We start from the raw sequence: 22,738 nt of genomic DNA on the forward strand, positions 1-22,738 counted from the left end.
GTATGTATTAAGTATATATAGTATGTGTGTATTTTTTAAATTTATTTATTTCAATTGGAGGCTAATTACTTTACAGTATTGGATATTCCTATCACTCACTGTTTAGAAGCTAGAAAAAATAATTTGTGTGTTTATTTTATGAACCCTACACAGTGAAATTATTAAAAAAAACTTGGTGGACTTCTCTCTGTAAACTAGTAAGCAAAAGACTTCAGAGGTTAATTTCATACATTTGTTTTGAAAAGTCAGACAACAGCTTTAAACATTCATTTTATTTGTAGCAACCGTGGGCAGAAATCATAGAATGGTAAAACTGCATTCTATTTTAAGCTTATAAATTGCTTCTAAGAATTTCGTTGATGAAATTGTAGGCCTTTTAATAGAGAATATAGGTTGTGAAAATGTATATTAATCTGAGATATAGAAAGTTAAAAAAATAATATTCTCAAGGTTATATGCAAACAGGCTCTGAAAAATGGAAGGTTGCTGTAAGCATGATCTGATAATAACAATTAGAGTTTTGAACATGAGAAATTCAGAAAATAGATTATCCACTGGAAAAGCCAATATGTATAAAACAAATTTGTATTTTTTTATGTTTATTCCCAGTGTAGGAGGAGTAAACTATAAGGTTAGCCCCTTAAATAGGCCCAATAACTTTGCGACAGAGCATTTAACTTCTGTGTTCTTGTTTTTAATTTAAAAAATGGGAAATACCTGCTTCACAGGCAAAGTGCCTGGTAAAATGCAAGAATTTTCAAAGAATGCAACTGCTCTATAGCATTCAAACTTAATCTTGATATACTCATTTGAAGCAGGCACAATGCCAATAAACTGTGGCAATAACATTCTGAAATTCAAAACTTGCTTCTGTTTTCATAGCATAGATTTGTCCTAAGACAGCAGGCAATCCAAAAGCAAGCTTGCTTCACCCAGAAAGTGTCTGCAGATTCTTGAGTTTCATTATAATAACCTGAAAATAAGATCGCAGGAAATGTATTAGTGAATAATGGATCATCAACTGAAATTGATTAGCTAGCATAAAATCACCCCTACACATAAATCTTTCTAAGGAACAATCACCTTTAGCTTGAAAAATACATGTTTATCCTTTCAGGAGAAGACAATGAAATATTTAAGGTATTCCATTTGTTAGACAAATGATCTTTCAAGTTCCTATTAAGCCTGCTTTAGGTTTTCTAAAAAATATGGTTGATATATAGCTGATATTTTACCATCTTTAGTGATCTTTCCTGCAACAGAAACCAAAATCTTTTTCCACCTGGGGTCGAGCAGGAAGCTAAGGAAAAAATACACAGAGTTAGCATTTCTCCATTTTAAGGCTGAACAAAGAAACACGACAAAGTCATAGCCGCCTTTCGCAGTCACAGGAGAACAGCTTTGTAGAGGCAACTGGCAAGACAGTGCCCCATCTTAAAAGGAAAGAATCACGGTCAAGTTCAACCACGTCAATGTCCTTGAGTTCAAATTTTATTTCCTTTTTGAGGGAGAATAAGTGTTGGGAATGTATATTATTTTCCTCTTACCCAAAAGCTTGCTCTTAAAATAGTCCTTCAGATTGTGTAGAAGGAACCTTGCTTGACAAAGACATCTTCCTAAAGCTAGATGGTACCTCACAATTCTGTGACAGTCAAATGGGTCTCATGAGTCTATGCGCTACAGACCCATTAGGTCTACAGCTCACCACAGAATGATCCAGAAATGCAAATACTTCAAACAGTTCTTAAGAGTGAATGACTTTTATGTTTATGTATTTAACATAACATAACTTTTATGTTATGATGTATTGAAGGATGGGAGAACTTAAGGGTTATCAAAATTTGGTAAACAAAAACTAGTTTGTTATGGGCCCTAATTCAGGATTTTAGCAAGAAATCCAGCTGCCACACGTTCTTGGGTAATAGTGCAAATTTCCTACGTCACATATGTAGACAGTTGGAATAGTACAATTTTTTATGAAGAAAAGCGTGTGGTCAGGACATCAAGGATATTGTCTTGAACTGGTCTTGGCTTTTCCATTTGCACCCTCTTTCTTTACAGTTATTTTTAGCTTCTCATCAGCAATTTACTTTCAGTTAACACTACAATGTGAAGCAACACATATTTATATGAACAATATTTTCACATTATATTTTTTCCTAAAACTAGATTTCAAGGATTGTATAAACTGTGGCTCAAATAGACTCATCATATTCCTTTTGCTAAAGAAGATGTGTTTATAACTCCTCTACAATTTATTTGGTCTGTACATGTTTGTGCACATGTTAGCTTCAGTGCCTTTCGCTTTAAGTTCTTTCTTTGCTTTTTTCCAAATAGTTATGTTTTTAAAATTACTGCTTGTGTATTTTGCACACAAATGCTTATGTAACCTTTTTAGTTCATATCTGTTGGAATGTTTCAAAGCATAGTCAGAATAGAAGGCTTTCATGTTCTTTCTCAACAAATAAGTTCTTTGTTTGTATTTTATAAAAATTAAGATAAACACAACCCACCTTACTGCCAAAGGGTACGTTATGTAACATACTTTCACTGTGAGCACTTTCGTTACCTAGAAATACAAACTCTGTTACTAACTCTTTACTCATTCACAAATTTAATAATTCCTTTATTCAGCATTTAAAAAATATATATGCAAAGAGTAGGAGATGGGTAAAGATAAAAAACACTAAAGAGATAAAATGTGCATGTTGAAAAGGCATCCTTGGCAATTATGTATTAATTTGTATTAATATGTATGCATTAATTTATCATACCTACATACTGAGGAGTTGATGAGCTCAGAAACTATCTAACACCATGAATAACAACCTCCACTTGATTTTGCCTTCTTCTCTTGCCCATTTACCAGGATCAGGTAACTGCAAAGCACACTTTTTTATAAGTTTGCTCCTAACACTGCACCGTGGCCCATGCCACTTCCTGCTTCTATCACGAGTTTCTGACTTTCCGTCCAGCCACACACTTCTGTTCTCCTGTTTCTGCAATTCCCACAGTCAGTGCCGTGCTTCAGGCTGGAGGCAGAGCTCACAGCCTTTAGACAACCCCCCAGCTGGCCTGCAGCTCCTCTCTGCCCTCCCCACTTTCTGCACACATTTCTCTCTCATTCCACTAACGTGAACCCTTCCAACTGTTAAATTTTATTCGAAGTTCATTTGCTCTATCAACATTTCCCACTTACCAAGTTAGTGCCATTTACATCAGTCATCATCAGTCATTATAGCAATTCCCCATGATAGAATTCTTATCTATATTTTACGTATGAGGGAACTGAGGTGTAAAGAGTTTAAGTGACTTGTCAAAGGTCACAGCTAGTTAAGTTTGAAGAGCCAAGTCAGAGTTCAAAGTGCATGCTTCTTTTACCATATCACAATGCCTCTAGCATTGCTATTCTAGAATCAACTCACATTTATTTTGGATATCAAATTGTTTTACATATAAATATAAAATCTCTGTGAATTTTTACACTGATCAGCCTAATCACATTAGGTTTACATTAATATAAAAGCTGGTTTGTTCTGGGCTTTGTTTAGTTTTAAATTCTTCAATAAACACCACTTACCATTTGGATGGTGCACAATGGTGAGCTTATCTACAAGACAAAAAAAAAAAAGCACATTCTACTGAGTTTTGCTCCATATTTATCTTAGGGTCATATCTTCTTATCATTTGACTACTTCTTGTCTTGAGATGACTATGAAGTTTCACAGTCAGATTTAAAAAAATACCTCTGGCCACTAAGTGTATAACTATGTCTTTTATTACTTTTATCACTAAGTGTGAAACTATTTCTTTTTTTCCTTCTGATGTTTGTCCCACATTATCACGATTTTAGATATATTTGATGCTTAATAATAGCTTCCTACTCAGCCTTGATATTCTTTTAGCCTGAACTATTCAAGTATTTTTAAAAAATAACCTTATTCAGAAATAATTACATACAGTACAGTTCATACACCTTGTATGGCATTCTTTAGTATTTCTTACATTGCAATTTTCCTGTCTATGAATTCTCTGATTTCAATTATCTGAAAATGTCTCAATTTCAACAAATTTTTGAAGGTTATTTTTCCTGGATATACAATTCTAAGTGGTCATTTGTTTTTACTTTAGCACTTTCAAAGATATTATTGCACCGTCTTTAGTCCTCCACGTTTCTGACAAGAAATTAGTGAATATGGAATACATTTATGCTTTTCTCTTGATATATGTCTTTTTCTCTGGCTGCTATCAAGAATTTACCTTGACTTGAAGTAGCTTGACTACTAGTGCTCAAATATAGTTCGGCTTAACAGGCTAACTGGGTTTTTTTTTAAGTTCTTGAAACAGTATGGAGGTAGTTTATATTGAATTTGGAAAATATCTGACCATTATTTATTTTAAAATGTTTTGCCTAAACTCACTAGTTTTTCCTCTGGGACTCTGACTATGTGCATGCTGGACTGTGTTATGTCCTACGTGTCTCTGAGGCTCCATTCATTTCTAAGTTTTTTTATCTCCTTTTTCATCATATTGGATAATTTCTATTGATCTGTCTTTAAGTTGATTAACTTTTGCTATATTCAATCTGCTGATAAGTTCTTCTGACAAATTTTTCATTTCTTTTATTGTAATTTTAATTTTTATAAATTTCCATCTGGTTCTTCTATATAGTTTCAATTATCCTGTTGAAATTTCATATTTATTCACTCTTTAAAACCATATTTTTCATTAATTTTGTTAAGGTCAACAATAGGATTATCTCAGGTTCAGTTTTTATTGATGCTTTCTTTTTTCTTTTCTGAGAATTGCACTTTCTTTTTTTATTTGTACCTCATTAAAAAAAAAAAACCCTGAATACTGGATTTTAAAGATAATCTGTAGCATATTCTGGATTCTATATTCATATTCATATTCTATATTCCTTTGATGAATATAGGTTCTTGTTTTACCAGGCAGTTTGATTACTGTCATGAACCTGTGGTAGGCTTGGTTTCCTGCTTTTTTTCATTGTCAACCTATACAAAGCTCAAGATGTTTGCTAAGACTCTTAGTAGAACTTCCCTGATGACTCAGCAGTAAAAAAATCTGCCTGCAATGCAGGAGATGTGGATTCAATTCCTAGGTTGGGAAGATCCCCTAGGGAAGGAAATGGCAACTCACTCCAGTATTCTTGCCAACAACAGCAGGACTAAGCCTATGAATTCCATTTTCCACCAGGCTCTTGTAGGGGTTTGGTTCTAGGCTTTGCTGGAGCAAGTCTAGAGTAGGTCTTACTCTGAGTCATGGTCCTTACTCTTTACATCTCTTGGGTGTCACAGCAGGATGCCAGGCATTTTAACAAAGTGTTAGGAGACCTTTCCTCTCTGGCAGGGCAGAACTCAAAGAAACATCCCCAGTTTGGCTTTTCCCTGGCTTTGCCCAACCTTCAATGTCTCTGTTCTGCCTTCACAGCACTAAAAGCTGCTATCTTACATGCTTTGACTGGTCTTGTCTGCACATGTCCAGCTCATCTCTCAGCCAGACTTGTGGAATCCCTCCCTCCCTCTGAGGCTACCTCTCTTGGTGGCTACCTCCTCTTCAGTGACTCACCACACACATTCCAGCAGCTCTGGCTGCCCTGAACTCTTATCTTTGCCACCTCAGTTTGACTGCTTTGTGCAGACTGTAGTCAGAAAACCATATTGTGGGTAATGGTGAGAGACATCTCATATATTTTGTTTTTCTCTGGGATTACAGTCTTAGTCTGCCTATCATTTACTCCCTGAAATCAGTTGCTTCATATTTTTTTGCCTATTATTTGTATCCTTACAGTGGGAGGGTTTGTCTGGTACTGCTTATTCCATTTTAGCTGAAAGAAGAACTAATTGATTCCTAATTAAGACACCAACGATTAAGAGTGTTAACTTTGGATTCCAATAGACATAGACTATAATCTCTAATCTGTGTGTTTAGAGGCTTCTTAGTTTCTCAGATTCTCAGTTTCCTTATTATAAATTGGGACTAATGCCTATCTCAAAGGGTTATTAATGGGATGATTTTGTGCATAGTAGATAAGACAATAAATATTAGCTACTACTACTATTTAATGTTCCTTAGTGAAATTATTTATATATTTTATAATTTTATACATTTAAAAAATTTTACTCTTATTCCACATTAGAATGTAGGTTTGTAGAACTCAGTTATTTGTAAATTAGCTTTGTGTTTGGGACCTTAAATATTTTAGAAAGCATATTTATGTTTTAGAAAACATTTCTAAGAGAGCTTAAAGAATTCTCTATGAAGAGATGGATAACAATCCAATAATATAAAAAGAAAATGAATTTTAGCATAGTGCATTTCAGCATGAAGTTCTATCTAAAAGTTATGCAGTATTATTGAGAATAGAAGAAAGGCTTTCAAACCTTACTGGTAGTTGTCAGTTTTTAATTATCTGTGCAGGGGTAGGGACTCGGGGATAGGGTGGTCAGAGAATGACAACATAATTTATTTTTAATTTTGGAATGTGTTGTTTATCTTTGGAGAAGATTTACCATCTTAATAATGTTTGGTTTGTGTTAACATTAAAATGAGTGCTTTTTCCCCCTGGGAGCAACTGCTAATTATTAGCAAGGGGAATCTGTGTTGAGAAGAAGCATGCTAGCTTCAGGGGAAGGCAACATGAGATTTATAATTTAAAATGATCCACATGTGGACAACTGTGAGAATTGACTATATTGAGAATATTCTACCTTATTAAAAAAAAGTGTGACTCTTTAACAATTTAATACCCTGTATTGAGACTTATACACACACACACAAAACTAAAGCAGAATTATCTTATTTGCAACTTATATGGAAATCAAAGGACAGGAAGTAACTAACATTTACATTATGGGCCAGATAAGGTGAAAAGTATTTTATGTGTTAACTTGTACAACCACTCCCAGGTATATGTCTGATTATTCTTGTTTTGCAGACAAGGACCCTGAGTACCAAGGAGTAAGACACTCTCCAATTTAAGCAGCTGGGAAGTGACTGGATATAAATTTGAACTCATGCCTGTTTTATTTCACCATTCTTGTTGTTTCCACTTCATTATTATTTTTGAAGAGCAGGCAAATTTTACTTACTGTAGACATTTTCTTCTTCTGGCCTTTTCCCAACAATGCAATCTCGTAGTTGGCGTAGTTTTTCCTTAATGAGGAGACAACCAGGAAGGAGAAGTCAAGGTTCACAAATTTGTCATGAATTGAGATGGAAACTTTAACTTCTACGGCCAGTAAGACCACTACAACTTAGTGCTAACGTGGCGCGTGCAGTGTTCCAGCCACCATTCTTGCTACTTTGCACGTACTGTTTTACTTAATCCTCACAACTTCACGAGGTGGATAAAAAACATCATCATCTCCTTTTACCGATATGGAAACTGAGTTACAGAAGATTAAGTAACTTTCCTAAATCACACAGAGGTTGTAGAGTCAGGGTGGGAACCCAGAGCCCAATTCTTCTGGGAGCTTCTTTCCCAAACAAACACCTGGGGCATCTACACTGGCTATCGGTGCCTCAAAGCAGGAGGCCAGCATAACAATGGTTAGCTGCTGCCTGAGCCCATCTCCAGCCTCTGCAGGGTACATGCTTTCCTAACAGTTCCTTCTAAGAACCAGGGACTCAGGAACAAATGATACATAACTGGATTTCCATTTTTAACTCATTTGTGATCTTTCTTTGCTTTCCAAATGTTCTATACTGAACATCTATTACCTTTTTAACTGGAAGGTAAAACAAGCTACCGCTCAATACATCTGCTTTTATTTATTTTTTAAAAATATGGAATGCTTCATGAATTTGCATGTCATCTTGCACAGGGGCCGTGCTAATCTTCTCTGTATTGTTCTAATTTTAGTGTATGTCCCGCCAAAGGGAGCACCAATAAATGTACTTTTAGAAGAGAATTTAAGAGTAGCACTTTTCTTAAGGGCTGCCCTGCAAACCTAGAAACAACTTTTCCTAAAACAGAGTTGTGTTCATTGCCTTAAAGATCCTCTCCTATGAGTGGAGCAAACATTCTTCTTTAGGGACTCAGTGATTGTGAGCGGGGAGCTAAAGGCAAGGTTTTTTTTCAATCATCTCACCTTCAACTCCAGGGATTCTACTGGGGTCTTCATTATTCTAGAAACTCTTCTACTACCAACTCTATGTTTGTGCCATTTTCCTTCTTATTTTCCTGGGATAATACCTCTCTGTCAATAAGAATATAATTTCACAGCCGCCTCATAGATTCATCTTCGGGATTAAAATTAATATTTTTTGTAAACTACAAGAGTAAGATTGAAAAGTGTATGGGCAGTGTGTATTGGGAAAATAGGGAGAACATTCATTTTTTGATGTTTTGACTTTTGTCCCCCATGGCTCAGTGGGCAAAGACTCTGCCTGCAATTCAGGAGATGGAGGTTCGATCCTGGATCTGGAAGATCCCCTGGAGGAAGAAATGGCAACCTACCCCAGTATTCTTGCCTGGAGAATTCCACAGACAGAGGAGCCTGGTGGACTAGAGTCCATAGGGTTACAAAGAGTCAGACATGACTGAGTGACTAAGCAGACACGACTTTTGTTCAGGTCCTTAAGTTAAGGACTGATTGAAAAAACACAGGGAGAAATCTCTCTCACATTCATCTTGGCAACGATACGTGGATATGACTGAAAAAGCACAAGCAACAAAAGCAAAAATAAACAACTGGGACTGCATCAGACTAAAAAGCTTTTGCATAACAAAAGGGACAACCAACAAAATTAAAAGTCACCCTGTGGACTGAGGGAAAATATTTGCAAATCATATATATGATAAGGAGTTGATATTTGAAATAGATAAAGAATTCACAGAACTTAATGGCAAAAATGTCCCAAATAATCTGATTAAAAAATGGTCAGAAGAACTGAACAGACATTTCTCAAAGAAGACATAAAAATGGCCAACAGATAAATGAAAAAGTTCTCAACATCACTCATCTTCAGGGAAATGCAAATCAAACCCACAATAGGATCTTACCTCAGAACTGTTAGAATGATTATCATCAAAGGACAACAGGTAAGAGATGAGGTTATGGAGAAAAAAGAAGCCTTGAGCAGAGTTGGTGGAAATGTGAATCGGTGCAGCCATTATGGAAATCAGTATGGAGCTTCCTCAAAACATTAAAAATAGTACCAGCACATGATTCAGCATTCCTACTTCTGGGTATTTATCCAAAGGAAATGAAATCATGATCTCAACGAAACAGCTGCACTTCCACGTTCGTTGCATTAGCTGAGATATGGAAACCACCTAAGTGTCTAGGAGTGGATAAAGATCATATGATATATATGTCTGTATATATATATATACACATGATGTAATACTATTCACCCATGAGAAAGAAGGAAATCCTACCATTTTTGGCAAAATGGATAGACTCTGAGGGCATTATGCCAAGTGAAATAAGTCAGATAGGCAAAGACAAATACTGTGTGATCATACTTATATGTGAACTCTTCAAAAAGCCAATTTATAGAAACAGAATTGAATGGTGGTTATCGGGGACTGAGGAGTGGAAGAAATTCAGAGATGCTGATGTTGGTCAAAGGGTAGAAACTTCCAGTTACAAGATGAAAAAGTTCTGGGAATCCAATGTACAGCAAGATGACTATTTAACAGTACTGTATTACATATATATTATATATAGCAATGTGAAAGTTGCTAAAAGAGTTAATATTGTATGTCCTTGTCACACAAAAATGTTAATTTTGTGACATGATGGAGGTGTTAGCTAATGCTATGGTGGTCATCATTTTACGGTATGTAAAATCAATCCACTGTAAACTTTACATTTAGACAATGTTCTAAGTCAATTATATCAGGAAGGTTGGGAAGGAAAGGGAAAAGAATAAATCCTCATACTCAGTCAGAGTCACAAACTTTGGGCTTTTATGGAAAGTAGTTTTAGGGTTTGTCCTTTCATCTACAGGTTACTTTTTGGTTTTGTTTTGCATAAGTGCTTACTGTATTCATTATTCCATTGTTCCTATGTATTAGATAAGCCACATCAGTCTTGAAGTAATTGAGTATTGTTGTGTTTAGTCCCTAAGTCATGTCTAACTCTTTGCAACTCCCTGGACTGTAGCACTTTACGCTCTTCTATCTATGGGATTTCCCAGGCAAGAATACTTTCCCAGGCAAGGAGTGGGTTGCCATTTCCTTCTCCAGGGGATCCTTCTGACCCAGGGATTGAACCCAGTTCTCTTGCATTGGCAGGAGGATTCTTTACCACTGAGTCACAAGGAAAGCCCCTTAGACCACCATTAATTCTTTCTAAAACTATACTGAAAATAAATATACAAAAAAGATCTTAATGATTCAGATAACCATGATGCTGTGATCACTTACCTAGAGCCAGACATCCTGGAATGTGAAGTCAAATGGGCCTTAGAAAGCATCACTATGAACAAAGCTAGTGGAGGTGATAGTATTCCAGCTGAGCTATTTCAAATCCTAAAAGATGACACTGTTAAAGTGCTACACTCAATATGCCAGCAAATCTGGAAAACTCAGCAGTGGCCACAGGACTGGAAAAGGTCAGTGTTCATTCCAATCCCAAAGAAGGGCAATGCCAAAGAATGTTCAGCCTACTGCACAATTACACTCATTTCACATGCTAGTAAGGTCATGCTCAAAATCCTCCAAGCTATGCTTCAACAGTACATGAACCAGGAACTTCCAGATGTACAGGCTGGATTTAGAAAGGGCAGAGGAACCAGAGATCAAATTGCCAACATCCACTGGATCATAGAAAAATTAAGAGAGTTCCAGGAAAACATCTACTTCTGTTTTACAGACTAGGCTAAAGCCTTTAACTGTGTGAATCACAAAAAACTGTGGAAAATTCTTAAAGAGATGGGAATACCAGACCACCTTACCTACCTCCTGAGAAATCTGTATGCAGGTCAAGAAGCGACAGTTAAAACCAAACACGAAACAACAGATTGGTTCAAAATTGGGAAAGGAGTACATCAAGGCAGTATACTGTCATCACCCTGTTTATTTAACTTATATGCAGAGTACATCGTATGAAATGCCAGGCTGGATGAAGCCCAAGCTGGAATCAAGAGAAGAGAAATATCAGTAACCTCAGATATGCAGATGACACCACCCTTATGGCAGAAAGCGAAGAGGAACTAAAAAGCCTCTTGATGAAGGTGAAAGAGGAGAGTGAAAAAGCTGGTTTAAGGCTGAACATTCAAAAATCGAAGATCATGGCATCTGGTCCCATCACTTCATGGCATATAGATAGGGCAATGATGGAAACAGTGAAAGCTTTATTTTCTTTGGCTCCAAAATCACTGAGGATGATGATGGCTGCCATGAAATTAAAAAACACTTGATCCCTGGATGAAAAGCTGTGACAAACCTAGATAGTGTATTAATAAGCAGAACATTACTTTGCAGACAAAGGCCCAAATAGTCAAAGCCATGATTTTTCCAGTAGTCTTGTATGGATGTGAGAGCTGGGCCTTAAAAAAGGCTGAGCACCAAAGAATTGATGCTTTTGGACTGTGGTATTGGAGAAGACTCTTGAGAGTCCCTTGGACTGCAAGGAAGTCAAACCAGTCAATCCTAAAGGAAATCAACCCTAAATATTAATTGGAAGGACTGATGCTGAAGCTTAAGCTCCAATACTTTGACCACCTGATGTAAAGAGTCGACTCATTGGAAAAGACCCTGATGCTGGGAAAGAAGGAGGAGAAGGGGACAACAGAGGATGAGATGGTTGGATGGCATCACCAACTCAATGGACATGAGTTTGAGCAAGCTCTTGGAGATGGTGAAGGGCAAGGAAGCCTGGCATGCTGCACTCCATGAGGTCGCAAAGAGTTGGACATGACTGAGCGACTGAACAACAATAACAACTGAATATAAATACACAAATAAAATAGAAACAACTGAGGGTTTGATAAAGCAACTAGTGAAATCACTAACAAGAACGTATTTAGATTGGATCATTTTAAATTGTAAACTTTATTACAGAAAGGTCTAAGGAGGATAAAGTACAATTGACTTATCTCAACCAAACTTACATAAACTTATTTTCTAGCATTGCCAGGAGAGTGATCTGCAGTTCGGTGCTTGGGCACACTTTACCCACTTCAGCATGAGGGATGCTTGATGGTGATGGCAACAGTGTGGACTGGGAAGCAATGCTGTAGTTCTGACCATGAACGACCATCATTACAGAACTCCACAATTAGCATTCTTAACATTTGTTTGGCAAAACAACTGCCCTTGCTTCACACTGCAAAAGCTTGACCAGGTCCAGCCACCGAACTGCAACAAGAGCTCATCCTGCAAGATGGGTGACTTCTAACAAGGTGTGTGACCACACATGTATTGGGGAAGTCCCCTTACCTAAACAATCTCCTATCTATATGCCATATCACTTGAATCACTATCCTGATTCATTTCTCTGTTGTTTAAAAAATGTCTTCTTAAGCACTATTTTAAAGGAAAAATGATCCCTTGGGAAAGGTAGCATATTGCTGCTAAGTCACTTCAGTCGTGTCCGACTCTGTGTGACCCCATAGACGGCAGCCCACCAGGCTCCTCCAAGCCTGGGATTCTCCAGGCAAGAACACTGGAGTGGGTTGCCATTTCCTTCTCCAATGCATGAAAGTGAAAAGTGAAAGTGAAAGTGAAGTCGCTCAGTTGTGGCCGACTCTTAGCGACCCCATGGACTGCAGCCTACTAGGCTCCTTCATCCATGGGATTTTCCAGGCAAGAGTACTGGAGTGGGGTGCCATTGCCTTCTCCAGGTAGCATATTAGGCTATTAATAATTATTGATATTTGGGCCTAACGTAGCTAATGAAATGGCTGCCTGAGAACTGGCTGCTGAGGTACTGGGGCTTTATATGAGGAGAAGAAAAAAAGTGGTGAAATATTTTGTGAGTGGTACAGCCTGTTGGATAGATAGAATACAGTCTTGAATCCCCTCACTGAGGACTGTCACAGGCTGTATATTATATTACATGTATAGTATATATTTTTTTCATTCTCCTCTTGGAACCACCTACTCCAATCCCCTTTCAGGATGTAAATTATTTTTATAGAAGACAGGCTTATCTGAATTTAATACTCTTGGCATAATTTCCCTGTAAATCTTGACTGATCTATATGCAAATCATGATATATATTTATATGTGTATATATTTATACATATGCAAATTCTGATACATATCTATTTATTTTTCCAAAGGTAAAGGGGAATATAAAACATTAAATTTATTCAGGATTATTGTCTGATATGATTGTAATCATTTTCGTGTTCCCTTTAAGTCTGGTCTAAATAATACATTCTTCAGAATTCTAAGCACGTTAGTGTAAAGACGCTTCACCTTAATTTCAGCAATGAGATTCATAAAACATTCACTCTACTAAGGACAGCCTTATACGTTGATTAGATATTAGCTATGATACACTCAGTCTTAGCGCTAATCTCATTAGTTGTTTGTAAACATGAAACCTGGATATTGCTAAACTTTTAATCGGTAATTTAAAGCCTCTTTTTGTGGTTAGTTAAAAATGAAAGAAAGAACAATTGCCTGTATTTTTTGTTAAGACTAAATATTTACAAAGAGGCTAGGACTCTGCACAGGAGGGAACGATCCACAGTAGAATGGGGTCTGTATTACCTGCTGAATTATCTCCAGGCCAGTCTTTCCCATCTGCCAGTGTTTAAACTTCTCCAGGGCTTCGTCCATAGAGAGTTTCCCATTCTTGACTTTCTCCTGCAGCAGGATGAGTTCCTCCTGCCCTGCTGCGAGGGAGTCCCTTATGGAGGAGAAGGTCTGACTCTCCATCCGACCTCTGTCTACAATATGAGAGAAGGGTGTTTTCATGAGAAGTGTTTTAATGACAACTAGAAAAAAAAAAAAAACACTTTAAAAAAATAAGCAGTTTGAGTTTCGCGTTCCAGCTAGTCTACAGGCAGTTACAGAACAAATCAGAACAAATTTTTTAATGCATTTCTAAAAATTGTCATGCCTCAGACCTAGAGTTACAGGTGAAAAGAACATGTCTCATCACTGAAAACATAAAAGGATGAAGAGAGAAAGAGCAACAACAAAAGTTTTGCACTGCACTGGTTGTGGGCAGTGCCAATTTCATGTTCCTTTGGGGGAATTACTTTTAATTATGCTTCCCTGGTAGCTCAGCTGGTAAAGAGTCTGCCGTCAGTGCAGGAGACCCTGGTTTGATTCCTGGACCAGGAAGATCCCCTGGAGAAGGGAATGGCAACCTACTCCAGTATTCTTGCCTAGAGAATTCCATGAGCAGAGGGTCCTGGTGGGCTACAGTCCATGGAGTCGTAAAGAGCTGGACACGACTGGGTGACTAAGCACAGCACAGCACAGCACACAGCACACATGTGCACAAAATACTTAGCATTGGCCTTGCCACATAGAAAGCTAAATAAAAGGTAATATTATTATTACTAATAAATATTTATGGAATAAACATAATCTCTCCAGCTTTGAGAAAAGAGATCTCAACCAACATCCAAATGTCACAAGAGGTTTAGGATCATTTGAAAATTTATTCCTGAAAGATTTTAAATAATTAATTTCTGGTTGTTTTGTAGTAGTGAACTGCTTCCTTTTCAAAAGTGTTTATTTTGAAGCATGCCATCTACCAGTTAAAGGAAATCAAACCTGAATATTCATTGTAAGGACTGGTGCTGAGGCTGAAGTTCTAATACTTCGAAGAGCCAACTCATTGGAAAAGCTCCTGATGCTGGGAAAGATTGAGGGCAGAAGGGGACGACAAAGGATGAGATGGTTGGATGGCATCACTGACTCGATGGACATGAGCAAACTCCAGGAAATAGTGGAGGACAGGGGAGCTGTCCAACAAGTTGTAAATAGTTAGACAAGGCTAAGCGACTGAACCCAATGACAATAACAACAAATGTATTAGTTGTCTGGCACAATGAGAACAGTAGGTGGCCTGATGTTTCACATGTGGCTACAAATACCACAGAGGACACTGGCCTGAGGCACACTGAGAGCAAGCTGCAGACCACAGGTGAAGTCAGCATTCTATTTATTCCACACATTGCTTCAAGCCATAAGTGAAGTGCATGCTTATAGGGACTCTCTACTCTCCTCATCTCTGTTACTCCCTCTAAGTCTTTGGATGACATCACCCTTGTATTCCCTGCCTGCCTGCAGAACTCATTTGAGTTTTGTACTTTCTCATTTACATATTTCTATTGTGTCCATACTTACTGCATAAGACACGGCAGCACACATCTTATGTGCTATCAAATCCAAATACGCCCAGAGTCTAGAAGGAGAGAAGAGGTAGTCCCACCAAGCTACAGGCAGGTTGGTGGTGAGTACGGTGGGTATGTCCCTGGAGAAACTGCTCATTACTGGGAACTCGTTTTCAAGAAAGAAGTAGATCACTATACTATAAATAAAATAAATTAAAAAAATTATGAACTATTTACAGTAAAATAGATATTCTTTGAGATTATCACTCTAAGGAAGTAACAGTAATTCTGCTGAAACTGATTAGGGCTGGTGAGAATAACTTCCTGCTGCTGATTAAGGACTGGAACCTGTAACTTGGTGCTCTCTCTGTGTACACAGCTCTCCCCTGCTAATGTACCTTGGTCTTACATAAAAGAGAGTGGCAAATTAAAAAAAAAAAAAAAGTAGTTCATTTAGATTGTATCCAGACCAGATTGATGAATATTTGGGAAACAGGGAGGGCATTATTTCAAATTCTATAGTATTAAAGATTCATTGATAGGGTGGGTTAGTCTAGAAATGAGAAGTTCAAGTACTTGATAGCAGTTTTAAGTATTTGATGGGAACTTGAGCCGCGAGGCAGTCTTGGAATGGCCTCTCTTGTCTCTGTCAGTTTTGAGATCGCATCAGTGACTCTCGGAAAGGGGGCCACAGAGAGGGTTCCTTTCTGTAAAGATTCACAAGCACATAAAACTGCTCCATGGCCAATCATTCTGATTCCCATGGGAGCTTTCTTGGCTTATCTTCTGTCTTCAGAAGTCCTCTTTCCCCAGGACTAACGAGGTACCAACAGATTCCATACTGTAAAGTTTTTCCTTCAGGGATGGTGGAGCCTGCAATCTCAGGGGAACTGGAGAAGCAAAAGTCAGCTAGCAGCCAAAAGCACACATAAGAATTGAGCTCTTGCTTCTTATACCACTTGCTTTTTATAGGCCTCCACGCTCCAATTCAATTCGTGAGATGCCCTCTGCAGTAGAATTCTTTGTGCTGTTCCTGCCAGAGTGCGGAGGTTTAGCTTCGTCATTTAACAGTTATACCATTTAACTAGCACCTCACTTCTGTCATCCCTTTGCCTAAGTGTGAATCCATTTTTATCTCAAAAACCCGTGCAGCTGGATTTTCTGCTTTTATAGAAGTTATCTCAAGCCAAGTCTTCCCAGAAAATGGTCCCAGCTTCAGTTTCGCTACACGTGCGGGTTTAACTGAATCCAAAATATTGAATTCTTTTATTAACATTCATTTCAATTATCCTTTCATATTTCAAATGTTAGTTGCTAAAATATAAGCAAGATGACTTTTTTTTGAGGAGGCAGGGTTGTTTTGCATGGTTGTGCAGACAGAACAAAAGAACACAATTTAGGAGTGACAAAATTCTAGACAGATCGAGTCCTGAAAGTGAGCTGTACAACTAGACTAATTTTACATACATCTGCTTCTTCCTCTTTTTTTTCCACACTAAAAATATTAAAAACAACTGTCATGATAAATTACTATTAGGTATGACGAAGTTGCAAAGAAAAATGATTAGGCATTTTACCACCTTTCTTCCTAAGGGCAAACTAATCAAACCAAAACATGCAACCTATAATTTTTGATAGATTGCTTTATTGCATTTAGTTTATTGTTTTATGGGGATGTAAAGGTTTTTCCTTCCTCCTCAAGTTTATATTTATTATTAGTTTATTTTCATAAGAGTTAGTATGAGATAACATAATGAGTGTAACATAATTTTCATTGAAAAGCATTTGTCAGACTATTTGTACATATAGACAGACTCATATTCTCTTATTGTTAAAGCTTCAAGACAAACTACAGTTTCTAAAGTTTTGTTCCTTTCAGATCAATTTTTCTTTACAAGATTTTCCATCTGATCAAGTTTTGGTCAAATAAACATCAAGGAATTCATCTGATGGACATATAAACCTAGAGATTAGGTAAGAAAACAAATTAAACTTTTCATAAAAATTCTTTCTATTACCAAGGGACTGGCTAGAAGAACATTTTTTCCTGAAAAATTGAAAGCAAACAACTTGACTGGTCAATGCCAAAGAATTTAAAATGTGAAGTATTTACTTAATAAGTATTACGTAGTCATTAAAATAATATCAATACTTTAAAAGATCACGTGCAACAAAGAGTGTGCTTATTATATAAGGACAAGTACAAAAGCAGGATGCAAAATTGTATATATGGTAAATGTATATCAATGTTGTACATATGTCAGTAAAAAAAAGAACAAAAACTTCTAGCAATTAATCTAAACCATTCTTTCACAGTTAGGGGATTCACGCCAATGTAACACTAGATACTACAGCTTTGCATTGCATAAGTAGTAGACAACACACATGGGAAATGGTGATGCCCAAATCTCTTTTTTTTCTAAATGGTTACCTCATTTCAGCTATTATTTATTTATCAGCTTTATGAATTTAAATGCATTGTTCAATGCATGATACTGGATGCTTGGGGCTAGTGCACTGGGACGGCCCAGAGGGATGGTAGGGGGAGGGAGGAAGAAGGAGGGTTCAGGATGGGGAACACATGTATACCTGTGGTGGATTCATTTTGATATTTGGCAAAACTAATACAATTTTGTAAAGTTTAAAAAAAAATGCATTATTCCAAACTGTTGTGTCTCTCCGCAAAGGAAAAAAAGTCCTTTCAAAATGACTGGGATTTCCTTAAATTTATAAATTATTTTAGGAACAATTTAGTCTATTTAATCTACACATGTGAGAAAATGGTATCCTGGCCCTATTTAGCAGGAACTTTTTGTTTTATAGTGAATATTTTTTTTTCTTTTATGATGTCTGCAAAGTAATATTGTTGCTATCGTTCAGTTGCTAAGTTGTGTCTAACTCTTCGTGACCCCATGGACTGCAGCAGGCCAGGCTCCCTGTCCTTCACTATCTCATAGAGTTTGCGCAAACTCATGTCCACCAAGTCAGTGATGATGGGATGATTCATAAAATATGAAAATTCTGTTTTACTTGAGTTTGAAATAATGCAGTGACAAAACTTGTCCTGGGTAATCTTTTGAGTTAAAATTCATACAAACATTCCTTAGCTATTAGTTGTGTAGTATTTAAAAAATTCCATTCATCACTTTACATAATTTTTTTATTAAGTTGACTTTGTTCTAGTAATATACTCTATTATTTAGAGTAATTTTAGGTTCACAGTCAAATTGAGTAGAAGGATCAGAGATCGACACCTACCTCCAGTCCCACGTATGTGTAGCCTCTGCCATTATCAACATCACCCACCAGAGTGGGATATTTGTTGCCACTGATAAACCTATACTGACACATCATTATCATCTGACATAATTCTGTTAATTAGCATTTCTCTTTGAAAAGTCATATATTTTTAGATATAAGAAAATAAAATAAACATTTCCTCTGATTCTATATACTGACATTTTCTCATGACTGGTTTTCTTATTGGTGTTTTCTCTTGGCTAGATTTGCCAGAGGATTTGCTAATTTACTCCTTTTAAAAATAAACTTTTAGATTTAGTCAACATTTCATATCTGTGAATTCCTCAAGTTCTATTAATTTTCAACTTTTACTAGATTTATTTCATTGGTTTTATTCCAGTTTTTCTTTTTCTTAGTGTCTGCTTCCTTTGCTTTCCTTTAATTGTTACTCACTAAAGATTTAGGGTATGACGTTGCCTCTGCTTAACATATTGAGATCAGAGAGTGGGTTGAATAGGTCATATTTTTAATGAATTTAAAAAAACTCATACAGCATATTATCAATTAAGGACCCTGAAAAGCATATATTTTATTAAGCACCAACTGACATTATCTTAATTTTTTCTATTCTATTTTTTTTTTGCATTTTTACTATTTTATCAAAGATTCAAAGTATTTCTAACATGTCACTACTATTGAGGGTTTTGTCAGGTTCTTTTATTTTACCACATTTTATTTAAATACTATAATGTTTTAATATTTGCCTCATGAAAGAATGCTTTTATTTGGATGACATGCTTTTATTTGGATTTCAGAATTTAAATAAATGAAGTCATTTTCTTTGTCTAATACTTTTGCCTTGAATTATATTTTTTCTAAAGTTAAGACTGAAAATAATACCTTTGTTTCTGTTTCTGTAAGCAGTCATTATTGACCATAAATTTTCAACTTTTGTTTTCTTTAGTATATTTATGCAGTATATATTTTAAAAGCAAGATGTAGTTTGATTTTGTCTTTTATCCAAATTTGAACCAACATCTGTTATAAAAGAAAATACATAGCATGGCATTTAGAACCAAGCAAGCACAGGTACAAATCTCAGCTCTGTCTTACCCCACCCCTGTAAACTTCAGTTTGTCTAATACCGTTACTTACAGGGTTGTTGCAAAGGTTAATAATTATTTACACTTAATTCCATGTTTTATTGAATTCATTATTCACCACAAATTCTTTAACACTATAACTTTTATTCAAGCTTTTAATTTTACTGTCATTCCTTTACTTAGAAGATATTTTGGGGAATACTTTGATGATGACATAGAAACGCTATCTTTTTTAAAAATCTTGGATATCCAAAAAATATATTTATTTTCTTCTTATATGAACAAACTAAACAACTAACAATCTAATTAGCAAACTAAAAATCTAATCAGCAAGCTAACAAACTAATTAGCAAACTAAATATAAACTTCTTAGGTTGTGATCTTTTCCCAATAAATCATGTAGTCCATTATGTCAAATTCTTGTTACACCATTCTCTAAGTTTTAAAACTGACTTTTATTTTTAAAACAGAAAATCTAAGTTAAGATATTTCACCATTATTTTGGGATTGTTTCTTCATCTGTACAGTCAGAGCTATGGTTTTCCCAGCGACAGTTGGACCACAAAGAAGGCTGAGTGCCTGACTGCTGAAGAATTTATGCTTTTTAATTGTGGTATTGGAGAAGACTCTAGAGAGTCCCTTGGACTTCAAGGAGATCAAACCAGTCAATTCTAAAGGAAATCAACCCTGAGTATTCACTGGAAGGACTGATGATGAAGCTAAAATTCTTTGGCCGCCTGATGGGAAGAGCCAACTCATTGGAAAAGACCCTGATTCTGGACAGGAGGAGAAGAGAGCGGCAGATGATAAGATGGGTGGATGGCATCACTGATTCAATGGACATGAGTTTGAGCAAATTCTGTGACATAGTGAAGGACAGGAAAGCCTGGTGTGCTGCAGTTCATGGGATTGTAACAAGTCGGACACGTCTTAGTGACTGAACAACAACAATCTAGCACTGATCCTGAAAGCTGAATAGTTTAGCTTAATTTAATAAATGAAAATTCAAAATAACTCATACTTCTTTTCAGTTATCTTCTAAAAAATTAAAATATTTGTAAAATGTTTCAGACTTAGACAGTTACCAGTCATTAGTTGAGGTGATCTCATTTTGTGTGGGGGGGCATGCATGAATATTTCACATTGTTTTTCTTCTGATAGCTTGATGGTTCTTGGGAAGATACAACCTCACTCATTAAATAAATCATTTATCAAAGTATAATTAAACTGAGTCTTCATGATGAATTCTTTCTTTCCTTTGACATGGGTTTTGAAGTTGTTATTTACATATCCTCTTCTTCATAAAATCTTGTTCAACAAGAGACTTGGTGGTTGTTTATCCTTTGTTTCCATTCCTTGTGTTCAGATCAAATTTAGTTTTCTGCTTCAGGACTACACAGGACTTTGGCAGGTGCAATTCACAACTCAAAATCCCAGGGCTTAGTGGTTTTGTCTAGTGTAACTTTGTTACGTACCAGGGAGCGTGATTCTTTGGCACTATGTTCTCATAGGTCTACAAGGAAGTGACTTCCTGAACAAACAGTGGTTCTTGCCCATCCCATCCTTCCATCACACAGCTTTCTTTATTGCAGGATCTCAGCCTGCTTTCTACTTAAGAGAACTACTTTTTCCGTATGTGTATGGAAAGACCAGAGCTGGAGAGGGGAGAACTTTCAAAAACTAGCACTTGTGATACCGGGAAAGATTGAAGGCAAAAGGGGAAGGGGGTGACAGAGGATGAGATGGTTAGATAGTATCACTGACTCAGTGGACATGAATTTGAGCAAATTTCAGATTGTGAAGGACAGGTGAGCCTGACATGCTGCAGTCCATGGGCTGCATATGGACTCACAGAGAGACACGACTTAGTGAATGAACAACAACAACAAATCGGGTGATAACTGGGGGTCAGCAGGTGAACTACTCATTTTATCTGTTTCAATCTCCTTTGTTCAACCTTAAAATTAACTGGAATTAGTATCATTTTTTTTAACTATTAGCATTTTTTTGTCACTATTAGCTTTTTTTAAGTCTTTGTTTCTATTGTTATTAAGAATTCCATCATTTTGATGCCTTTCCTTCAGGAGCATTTCTGAAAGGCCACCGTGGGCTGTTGACACATCACCATTTAGATAAGACCCCAGCTATTACACAAGTTTTTCCAGGTATGACTTTAACCAAAACAAATCTTCCGTAAACAACATGACAAATAGAAATGTACATTATACTGAAAAAGAGAATTGAAGCCATTATTCTTCTGTAGAGTACACATGACCACATTTTGATAATTTCCCCTTTTCTTTTTAATATATCAAGTATTGGCAAAAGCAACCTGATGAAAATACCTCAGGGACCAGTATTCTCTTTTTCCCACATACGGGTAATACCATCTGCATTTCCCTAGGTCTCCTACTTACAGAAAATTCTATTATTTAAGATTCATCAAACTGGTATGGCACTGGGAACTTAGAGAGCTCATATAAGGTGCATTCCCTGACTATATCTTTCCCAAGAGCATGCACACTCCTTGAAAAGACCAGCCAATAACGATTTTTCAGTCTGCGTTGAAGAATTAGTGGGTAGAGATTATATTACAAGTTGCAAACTCCAAAGCTTACAGGTGCCAGATAGAATTATTGAGCAGAGAAGATTTAGTGCCTGCTTGTTAAACACATCAGAATAGTCTTCATTATCAATATTTTTTCTTTTAGGTTTTTGTTGATAGCATGATTCTCATGATATATCTTTATTTTCCCAGTTCTGTCAGAATTATGAGTTTAGAGAAATGTGTCTCAAGTATAAGAAAACAATATGGAAAGCATGATGATAAATGAGAATATCAAAAGTCATTTGTGGCAAACGATATAGTAATACAATAGGGAGTGGTTGGAGATTTGAATTTTTACATGAGACAGATTAAAACATGGTTTAAAATGGCAAAAATTGAAAGGTTTAAACATTAAAAAATGTTGAAATTACATTGTGCACATTATTTTTTAAATATAATACATTTAGAGGCCAGGTTTGACCACAATATGGCCTGAGAAATAGTTCCTTTTGGTTAGATTTTGTTTTTTTTTTGTGTTGGTGTGAGGTGATTATTATTATAGCACATGGC

At 36.4% G+C, this 22,738-nt stretch overlaps 1 protein-coding gene and 1 non-coding gene across 7 annotated transcripts in view; both read right to left on the reverse strand.

Annotated features, from left to right (window-relative positions):
• Positions 1-252: 252 nt before the first annotated feature.
• BANK1 (B cell scaffold protein with ankyrin repeats 1) overlaps positions 253-22,738 on the reverse strand; it is a 321,139-nt gene continuing 298,653 nt past the window's right edge. For 4 of the 6 annotated variants that reach the window (XM_024993521.2, XM_010805953.3, XM_002688119.6 and 1 more), the window contains 6 exons: positions 13,698-13,876; positions 7,113-7,176; positions 3,581-3,610; positions 2,514-2,569; positions 1,236-1,300; positions 884-973 (listed from right to left, as the gene is read on the reverse strand). In XM_024993521.2, coding sequence (XP_024849289.1) covers positions 1,241-1,300; positions 2,514-2,569; positions 3,581-3,610; positions 7,113-7,176; positions 13,698-13,876 — 389 coding nt within the window. In that variant the 3' untranslated portion in view covers positions 884-973; positions 1,236-1,240. The other 2 variants (XM_059887725.1, XM_059887724.1) reach the window with 2 other exon arrangements.
• On the reverse strand, positions 7,804-7,906 carry LOC112447217 (U6 spliceosomal RNA). The gene has a single exon (XR_003035319.1). It is a non-coding gene; the product is annotated as a U6 spliceosomal RNA (small nuclear RNA).

Source organism: Bos taurus, chromosome 6 (assembly GCF_002263795.3).
Source record: "Bos taurus isolate L1 Dominette 01449 registration number 42190680 breed Hereford chromosome 6, ARS-UCD2.0, whole genome shotgun sequence".
NCBI lineage: Eukaryota > Metazoa > Chordata > Mammalia > Artiodactyla > Bovidae > Bos > Bos taurus.